We start from the raw sequence: 10783 nt of genomic DNA on the forward strand, positions 1-10783 counted from the left end.
CACCACCTCCGGCTGTTGCTGCTGCTATAGCGCTCGGGCTCCCGGCGCTGTGAGCAGAAATCTAATGAGACCCAACTGGCTGTTTATGTAATTCTTCACAGTCCTATGTTAAGGCGTTGCTTTAAAAACCACCTTCCACCCAGCCTGTCTGGGCTCGGCTGCACCTTTAAGCAATCCAGCTGAATCTGCTTTCTCTGCCTGCACTTGGGTTTCGGCTTGAAAAGTGTAGTTTGGGGGCTACAGGAAAGATTCTTTGCCCTTTGTCACCAAGAATATGGCAAATGGAACAGACAGATTAAGACCAGTTTGATTATTTTAAATGCCCTTTTTGATCAACCTCGTTGTACAAATAGCTCTCCCTTGGAAATACCTCTGTTTGCCCTTGATCTTTTCTTATCCCCACCCAGTGCTGATCCAGCAAACGTTTAAAGGTCGACCTTATCCCTCCAACCTCTCCAGGGACTGTCGTTTATCCGAAGAGGGAAGGAGATGGTTTTTTGAAAATTAGAACGAAACTCAGAAACTCTGCCCTTTAAACAGAGTAATCAATAAGAGTTTTAAGCTGCTTGTTTTTCTTATACTTGCAGCTGAGAGGAATTTCAGAATGTAGGAGGAGGCAGTACACAATAAAAAAAGAAAAAGGCTCCCAGAAGAGCAAGTTGTGTGAAAACCCTTGGCATGGTTAAATGTAGAGGGGATAATTTGGTTTCATTTACCAAGGTAACAGTCCATTTAGTACCTTTAATTTTTGTACCATACACTTTGAAAATTCAGAATATTTTTGTAACTTAATAACATTTCCCAATATTTAACATAAAGCAGATTTAAATGTGATGTTTCCAAAAGGATCTCGGGAGTCACTTCTAAAATGGTGACCAGCAAGGAAACTAGTGACCAACTTGTACAAGTGGAGTGTGGGGGGGTGGATGAGTGTGCAGTACCCGTTAGTAAACACTAGAAAGACAGGATACATACTCTGGAGGTTCCCTAAGTCCTGCTCCCAAACGGTGTGTAATCGCTTAGAGTGCTGTTTTAACTATAAACCTGTCTTGAACTTTAGCAAGAGATTGTTTTGTGGTCTGTTCCTTTATTCTGTAGCGGTATTTTCCAGTCTTTCTAGCCCAGTAGACACTTTCAAAAATAAAACTGCTTCAGGTAAAAAGCTTTTGGAGCTAGTCCATTGAGCTCACTTGGATGTGTTTGCTTTTGTTTTGTTTTCTTAAAGGAACAAGACCACGGAAGGTTGAAGGATAATCTTCTAGTACCAGCACTTTGAATGAGAATTTGTTTCTCTGCCACAAACTGATTTTTTTTTTAAATTTTATTTTTCTGGTGGAGGAGTTGAAACAAACCTACCTTTTGTGGCATCGCAGCTATGCAGCTTGAAATTCAAGTAGCACTAAATTTTATTATTTCCTATTTGTACAATAAGCTTCCCAGGAGACGTGTCAACATTTTTGGTGAAGAACTTGAAAGACTTCTTAAACAGAAATATGAAGGGCATTGGTATCCTGAGAAGCCATACAAAGGCTCAGGGTTTAGATGCATACACGTAGGGGAGAAGGTGGACCCGGTGATCGAGCAAGCGTCCAAAGAGAGTGGTCTGGACATTGACGATGTTCGTGGCAATCTGCCGCAGGATCTGAGCGTGTGGATCGACCCGTTTGAGGTTTCCTACCAAATCGGTGAGAAGGGACCAGTGAAGGTGCTGTACGTAGATGACAGTAATGAGAACGGGTGTGAGCTGGATAAGGAGATCAAGAACAGCTTTAACCCTGAGGCCCAGGTTTTCATGCCCATAAGCGACCCAGCCTCCTCTGTGTCCAGCTCGCCGTCGCCTCCCTTTGGCCATTCTGCTGCCGTCAGCCCCACCTTCATGCCCCGGTCCACTCAGCCTTTAACCTTTACCACTGCCACTTTTGCTGCCACCAAGTTTGGCTCCACCAAAATGAAGAACAGTGGCCGTAGCAGCAAGGTAGCACGCACTTCTCCCATCAGCCTGGGCCTGAATGTCAATGTGAACGACCTCCTGAAGCAGAAAGCCATCTCTTCCTCAATGCACTCTCTGTACGGGCTGGGCCTGGGCAGCCAGCAGCAGCCTCAGCCGCAGCCGCAGCAGCCGCCATCCCAGCCACCACCGCCACCACCACCTCCACAGCAGCAGCAGCAGCAGCAGCAGCAGCAGCAGCAGCAGCAACAGCAGCAGCAGCAGCCGCAGCAGCAAACCTCTGCTCTTTCTCCCAATGCCAAGGAATTTATTTTTCCTAACATGCAGGGTCAAGGTAGTAGTACCAATGGAATGTTCCCAGGTGACAGCCCCCTTAACCTCAGTCCCCTCCAGTACAGTAATGCCTTTGATGTGTTTGCGGCCTACGGAGGCCTCAACGAGAAGTCTTTCGTAGACGGCTTGAATTTTAGCTTAAATAACATTCAGTATTCTAACCAGCAGTTCCAGCCCGTAATGGCTAACTAAAAAAACAGGAAAAGAGAGAACATGTGTCGTACAAGTTAAAATGCATCGGCCCAAGGGGGACTTTTTTTTTTTTTTTGCCTCCTTGAGATTTTTTTTTTAAGCTTATAGTAAGGATACATTCAAGCTTGGTCACAAAATAAAACATGCATCTTTTTTCATTTGCCAACCAAGCACAATGTTATTTTATACTGACTGTATATTTTAAAGTATACTTTCAGATATGGCCTCTTACAGTATTTAAGATATAGCAAGGACATGGCTGATTTTTTTTTATATATATATATAAAAAATTGGCACTAATAAGTGGGTTTATTGGTCTTTTCTAATTGTATAATTTAATTTAGTACAAAGTTTGTAAACTATCAGAGGATATATATATATATACATATATATATTGTTTCTACGACACGGTATTGCATTTCTATCTTTTTACTACAGTGATCTGTGGCAGCGGCTTCATGTTGTATTTTTTTTACTGAAATTGTAAAATATCCATCTTAAAGACATCAACTATTCTGAAAATTGTGTACAGGATATTCCTTTAGTGGTGGAATTAAAATGTACGAATATTTGCTTTTTCAAAAAAATGTATTTTCTGTTAAAGGTTTAAAGATTTTTGCTATATATTATGGAAGAAAATGTAATCGTAAATATTAATTTTGTACCTATATTGTGCAATACTTGAAAAAAAAACGGTATAAAAGTATTTTGAGTCAGTGTCTTACATGTTAAGAGGGACTGAAATAGTTTATATTAAGTTTGTATTAAAATTCTTTAAAATTAAAAATGCCTATCATGTGGTCTTTTGCTAAAAGCCTGTGCTCATGAAGAAGGAAGATGTGGCTCGCTGAGTCAGGGAGCAGTAATGGAAGGCAGGGCTCTGCCAGAGCATCGGTGGCGCTTGGTAGAGTGTTTGCCTCAAAAGCAGAAAGCCATGGGTTCAATCCCCAGCACCCTATGAATGTCAGTGGTACGTGCACACCTCTACTCCAGCATCCATCTAGGAGAGAGCCGTGGGGTAGGAGGACGTCGTGTAATCCCTCAGCATCTATTTAAATTGTGAGAAGGAAGTCAGGAAATGCTAGAAAACCCTTCACCTTTTACGTTCAGCCATGGTCTGTAGCTAGAATTTAGGGTTAAACCCATGCACAGTTGGGAATGTTCATGTCTGTTTCTTTTCCCAGTAAAACATCTACATACTGTGATTTTGGGGGTGGGGGGATCATGGTATCCAACCTAGTTAGGGCCTTTAACGGATACTGATAATGCCTGAAATTATAGAATCTTAGGAGTTTTAAAAAATACTTAAGTTTTTGTTTTGTTTTGGCTGATGAGTTAAAACACCATCAAAATGGCAGATGTGTTGACAAATGCCTTTAATCCCAGCAGCACTTGAGGCAGACTTAGTTCCAGGCCAGCTGGAGCTAACATAAATAAGACCCTGCCTTTTAAAGCAGAACAAAACCTTTAAGACGAGTCATTTTACTGTTTAAATGTTTGCTGATATGTGATAGAATATTGGTGAAAACATTGCCTTGAACTGAACGGCTCAGCTTTTCTAGTAAGGCACCAGCACTGTCTGAGTTACAAGTGAAATGAGAGTTTTAGACACAAACCTACAAAAGCCTTTTGTCACCCAAGCTGTCTAGAGCAATAAAAGTTTTAAGGCAACAGGCACTGAAATAACAAGGAAGCTGCCCCTTGTACTCATGGTGAGGCCTTTGTCTCTTGGGCAGAATGAGGCTCTGAAGTACTAGAGTAGAGAGTGGAGCCTCACAGGTCATCCATTCTGAGCTTTTGGGATCACCGTTTGGATAGCAACAGTCAAGCACCAGGTGACACAAGTCCGTGAAGTTATCATAGCTTTAATTTGGAAGAAAAAGCTAGCATTAACACTTGTTCAAAACGTCAGGATAAGACAGCTGGCCAACAAAGACAAAAGGATTTGTGAAGACAACATGAATCCTTCAGCTCTTCGAGAAAGGTCATCTTGATACATTCGTGTTGATTTGAGACAGATTATATTTTATCTTGATTGGTTTCAGAAAAACCTGGTTTGGGCTTTTTTATAAGAGAATGATCAAAGGCCCTGTTTGTGTGCACTCCTGTTTTTTTCCCTCCCTACGAGTGGAAATTCTCTTAAAGGAACTTGTGTCTAACAGGTTTAGAAAAGCTTGAGTCTTAATCCCAGATCTGTTTTCTCCCCACTGTCATCTGCTTCGGGTCTTCTGAGGGAAGACTGTTTCACTTACAGTTTGAGAAGTTATATTCCTAGATGTAGCCCATCTTTTCGAGCTCCAGTAGGGATAGTTCTTGTACCAGCCTCTGCATGCTCAACCCTAGCATGCAACAAGCATTCTCCCTGGGGGTTGGGGGACTGGTGGTAGCTTCAGAGTTTAGTGCATCCACTGCCTAAGATCCATAAAAAAAAAAAAAAAAAAAAAAAAAAAAAAAAAAAACCAAACTTTTGTTTCTTTTTGAAGCAAGATCTTAAATAGTTCCATGCCTCCAATTCATTTTATAGCTGATGATCACCTTGAACCCCTGATCCTCCTGCCTCTACCTCCCAAGTGCTGCGATCACAGGTGACTCCCATCACACAAGGCACAGACCACCTGCAGTCAAGACACATCTGATGTGGCCAGCCACATTCCTTTGTTGGGATAAATTGATTTGCCTTTGGAAGGGAAAGCTAAAGTTACCCTGGAGTGGAAGATGTTTTTCTAAATGGTGTTAAGGTACCTCTATCTTAACAGAGATGTTAATGGAACCTTCAGGACTTGGGGTATTTAAAAATAAGTCTTTTATCCCAGCACTCAGGAGGCAGAGGAAGACTGATCTCTGAGTTTGAGGCCAGCAAGTTCCAGGATAGGGAGGACTACTCAGGGAAACCCTGTCTCAAATTAAAATAAAATAAAACAATAAAAAATAAAAATAAAGGGGTTGGGGATTTAGCTCAGTGGTAGAGCGCTTGCCTAGCAAGCGCAAGGCCCTGGGTTCGGTCCCCAGCTCCGAAAAAAAAGAAAAGAAAAAAAATAAAAATAAATAAAAATAAAAAGTCACTAGCATACAGTCATAGAAAACAAAATTTATTTCTTTGAACAGACTTAGAATGATGAAGTAAAATGTTGGTCGGAGACTTTCCTAAGTACTTGTTCCCTATCCAAACAAGCTGTCACAGGCATGAAATAGGAATTATATAGTTGTCACTTGGTATCCCTGAGGGATTGGCTTTAGGACCTCAGCGGATTCCAAAACCTGGGGATGCTCAAAGCCCTAATATAGACTGTGTGATATTTGCATATCTTCCATACACACTGTCCCATATACTTTAAACACTTTCTAGATTGTTTATAATATCGAACACAATGCAAATGCTATATAAATATGCTATATTGTTTAGGGAAAATGACTAAAGTATACGTACTGAATAAAGACAAAGGTCTTTCTGCTTGTAGGTGGTAAATTCATGGGTCCAAAAGCCACAGATAAAGAAGTCTTTCTACCCTTGGCTGGCTGGAATGTGTGCCTCTGACAGAAGCTGGGAACAGTGTAGGAACAGACGAGGAAAACATCCTCATAGAAGACTGCACGAAATTGTCACTGCGGAGGAAGAGCCAGGACATTGTTCAGTGTGCTGGGAGGTCACCTGAGATCAGATTTCTTTAGTTTCTGTAGCGTACTTGGAAAGTCTTTTCCTCTTTTGGAAAGATCTAGAATCGATATCTGCGCACGCAATTGGAAAAGTCAAGCACTTGTGATTGTTGAAGGCAGTTTGAAAAACCTTATAAATGATCCAGTTACATACTTCGATAGTATTTTCTGTGTGCCAAGCACCATTCTAACCCAGTTTAGGAACCACGTGGGGTGGGGGTGGGGAAGAGATTGAAGTACAAAAAGCTTAGCCCGGGATTGCGTGGCTAGTGAGTGACACACTTAGGACTCAGACTCAGTGGTCATGGCAGGGTTCATGCCCTTACATACTAAGTCATATTCCCTCAGATTCCTTGAAACTGGTATTTGAAGTCAAGAGAATAAACCTGTTTTTGATGTACTAGACACATGACTTGTTAAAGTTCTTACAAAAGTGTTAGTTAATACAAAGAATCTAGCAAAAGTCATTTATGACCATCAGTTTTTTTTCTTATTGAGGCTATTAACTGAGAAACAGTTTAATTGGACATGGCATATGCCTGTAAGCTCAGCATTTGGGAGTTGGGGGTGGGGTGGGGATCAGGAGTTGAGAGTCCCATGAGCCCTTTCAAGGGTCCTGCTCCAAGGACCTAAGGCCCTCCCAATGCACTCCACCTCTTAACCACCCATGGAATCACCCAAATGGGCTACACTGAAGACCGAGGTTTTTAAGGGATGGGCTGTGGAGAGATACTGTATCCAGACTGTAGCACCACGCTCAGAGGTCATGCTTTGGGAAAGATACAAAGTTGTTTAGAGTTGCAAAGCACTAACTCTCAACTGCAGCTCCATCTCCCCAGCCCCTCTTCTCTGATTTAGAAGCACTGCGCTTAAGGCTGTACATTTACTGTGACACTACTTCTAAAACCCACGGGCCTATGCGGCTATTATCTTTTGTTTTTCTGGATGGGGTTTCTCTGTGTAATAGCTTTGTTGTCCTGGACTGGCGTTGTAGACCAGACTGACCTTGAACTCACAGAAATTTACCTGCCTCTGCCTTCTGATGATGGTATTAAAGGTGTGTGCCACTCTGTCCAGTCCCCCAAGGCTATTTTTTAAAAGATTTATTTATTTATGCTACGTATATGAGTATACTGTTGCTCTGAGGGCATCTGATCCCATTACAGATGATTGTGAGCCACCATGGGGTTGCTGGGAATTGAACTCAGGACCTCTGGAAGAGCAGTCAGTGTTTTTAACCACTGAGCCATCTCTCCTGTTCCCCCACACCCCCCAGACTATTTTCATTCCTTACCTGTGCTTATTGATAAATACTATGAGGAGGGGCAAAGTAACTTTCCAAAGTAATTTCTTTGATACATTACTAGCATCTGTCATTGGTTTGAAAATTACCATTACTATTAATTACTATTATTAAAGACCTTCCTTAAGCAAACCTTTGTAAGATATGATTCTGTGTCTGTGTCTGTGTGTGTGTGTGATGATGCATGTGTGTGGTGGTGTGTGTGTGTGTGAGATGGTGTGTATGTGTGATAGTGTGTGTGTGTGTGTGTGTGAGATGGTGTGTATATGTGATGGTGTGTGTGTGAGATAAATGGTGTGTGTATATGTGTGTGTGTGTGTGTGTGTGTCTGAGATGGTGTGTGTGATGGTGCATGTGTGATGGTATGTGTGTGTGTCTGTGTCTGATAGTGTGCAATAATGTGTGTGGTGGTGTGTGTGTGGAGGTCAGAGGACAACTTTGTGGAGTCAGATCTCCCCTTCTACCTTTATGTAGGCTCCAGAGACCAAGCCCAGCTTATTTTACCCTCTGAGCCATCTCACCAAACTAGATTTGGGGTCTGGCTACGTAGCCCAGGCTGTACTCAAACCCCTACTCTTCCTGCTTTGGCCTCCTGGCTGCTGGAATTGCAGAAGACTTTATATTTTAGAAGGATCCTCTGTTGGAACTGTAAGATGATCTCACAGTTAAGCAAACTTTCAAAGAAAACATCCAATCGGGAGGCAGTTTGTGCTCAAAGACTACGTGAAGTCCAATTCTTTCATCGCCTCGAGTCACTTAGCACACATGGCTACATGGCTTTGCAGAAGGGGCAGAGTGACTCGAACGTAATTGGGGAATGCAAGGACTCAGCACTTCGCTAATAACAGAGCTGAGCGCACTGGTGCAGACCTGCAACCTAAGCACTTTGGAGAGGTGGTGCAGGAGGATCATCCTTGATACACAGCAAGGTTAGGACCGATCTATATTACATGACATCATAGCTTTAAAAAAAAAAAGTCAGAAAATCAATTGTAGATGGCATGCACTGCAGTTCAGTGCTCCAGGACTTGGGCCACTGGCACTGAAGGATCTCGCATTCATGGCTACAATTGAGTGGCCTGAGAGGCCAAGAGACTGGACAGGCAGACAGAACAGTCGGTGAACTGCTAGAACACACATGTGCTTAAAGGTGCACGTTTTTTTTAGAAGCCACAAAGTCCATAACTTTAGCCATGTTTCTTCCCCATGGGATCAGAGAACTAAAGGAAAACCTGCCGTGTTCGCTCGTTGGTTGGTGGTTGGTTCGGTTTTGGGGTTTCTGAGACACGGTGTCACTTCATAGCCCTGGCTGGCCTGGAACTCCTTATGGACTAGGTTGGCTTTGAACTTGTGATTCTTCTGCCTCTACCTACCTCCCAAATGCTGGGATTACAGGCCCGAGGCCACCATGCTTGGCTCTCTTCTTAACATCAGCACCTTGTTTGTATCGGTTATTGGCAGGGAATCAAAAGCCCCTCAACACCCTAAGTGCTATTCTGTTCACATCTTCATAATAAACACCGTGGATTCTGTGTTTTCCGTTTGGAGACACAGAGGGAAACCCATGTCTAGCACTCCTTGGTGGATAAACTGCTTTAAACCCAGGACTCTAGATGATACGTCTAAATCTAAGTGTCCATGCTGCTGTGGGAAAAAGAAAAATTGTGGTAGTGGTTCCTATTTCAACCATACTGGGCCAAGGATAGGAGCAGTTAAAAACAGCTCTAACGATGGATGCACCAGATGGACGATGACGCTAACTGTGCTGGTGCAGGTAGAGAAGGGGCTTTGCTTTCCAGAAGGGAGCAAACACGGAGACTTGTAAGGAGAAACACATTCCTCCAGGCATTATGAGGACTCAACTTCCCTGACAAAATACGACCAGCGTGCAGAACGCAGAGCAGGTGTGCAATATTTTTAGACAAACCTTGGCATGTACCGTGGGTTGCCTCCCTTCTGCTTGTACACTCCTCAAATGTTGCAAAAAATAATTGTGGGAAAGCCGCTTTGACAAAAAGAGCTAGACATTACTTTTATGCTAAAAAAAAAAAAACAAAAACAAAAACAAAAAAACCCACTGCAATCTTTTGTTTTTGTTTTGTTTTGTTTTTCCTTTGGAGCTGAGAACTGAACCCAGGGCCTTGAGCTTGCTAGGCAAGCGCTCTACCACTGAGCTAAATCCCCAACCCCAGCAACCCACTGCAATCTTAAAGTCAAACATACACTTCCTTTTTGGCCGCAAGGTTGCAGGTTGCAGCCATCTCTCCACACCGGTTCTGCAGATGCCCTGCCATAGTTCTTGAGGGTCACTGGCTTCCTTAGCACTGTGGAGAGGGCTGGGAAAATGCAGTGCCACAGACTCTTCTGGAGTGTGTTATCCCTCTGAAAATGGATTCTGACTTAAAACATTTTCCCGGGGCTGGAGACATAGCTTGCTGGATGAGAGCTTGTGTTGCATAAACATGAGGAACTGGATTTGGATCCCAGAAGCCACATAAGCTGGACACACAGTCATATACACCTTATATCACCAGCACTGTGGGGTCAGAGGCGGGGAGGATCATTGATGTTTGCTGGCCACCAGCCTAGCTTCAGGTTTAGTGAGAGACTGTCTTAAAGGACACCTGAGCTCCTCCTTGCCCTCGGCATACACAGATGTACATATACACAAGTCTACATACACCACACACAGTCACTACATTCACACCCACAGCTCTACATGCCATACATGTATGTATAGTCAACACATTAATTCACAGTTCCTTTAGACCACACAGTGTCACAAGCAAGGGCACATACTACTCTAGTCTGGTCTCTGTATTGATAAGAGAAGGGACTACTATCTTTATCATACCAATGCGGCTTAAGAAATGGGATGGATCATTGGGAGGGGACAGTGAGTGGTATGTAAAGTGAATAAAAAATTTTAAATAAAAAAAAATGGGATTATAAGAGTGGGCATGGCGGCACGCCTTTGGGAGAGGGAAGCTGGAGGACCAGGCCTTTAAGAACAGCCTCAGCTTTATCTCACACACACGCATGCATGCACACACACACATACACACACACATGTATGCACATACACACACATGTATGCACACACGCATACACATGGATGCATACACACATGCACATGCGCACACACACGAGAAATCATAAGCCCACACATATATTACTTATGTTAGCACAGGATCGGCATGCTAGAACCAGCCTTTTACTTTTTGCCACAAGCAGAAACCCTTCCCGATGGTTCCTATGGCCCATCCACCCTCCCCCACCCACGAGTAAGGATTTGCCTTATTTTGGAATGAGCTACCCGTTCTTCGTCACCTTGATTTTCCACATATGTCACA

At 43.1% G+C, this 10783-nt stretch overlaps 1 protein-coding gene across 1 annotated transcript; it reads left to right on the forward strand.

The window, feature by feature from the left end:
- The first annotated feature begins 1225 nt into the window (after nucleotides 1-1225).
- Nucleotides 1226-3260, forward strand: Tob1 (transducer of ErbB-2.1). Its single transcript, NM_133317.2, is given in 1 exon segment — nucleotides 1226-3260. A coding segment is annotated over 1 exon segment (1098 nt). The 5' UTR covers nucleotides 1226-1375; the 3' UTR covers nucleotides 2474-3260.
- Nucleotides 3261-10783: the final 7523 nt, after the last annotated feature.

This window comes from Rattus norvegicus, chromosome 10, assembly GCF_021556685.1.
Source record: "Rattus norvegicus strain SHRSP/BbbUtx chromosome 10, alternate assembly SHRSP_T2T, whole genome shotgun sequence".
Taxonomy (NCBI): Eukaryota; Metazoa; Chordata; class Mammalia; order Rodentia; family Muridae; genus Rattus; species Rattus norvegicus.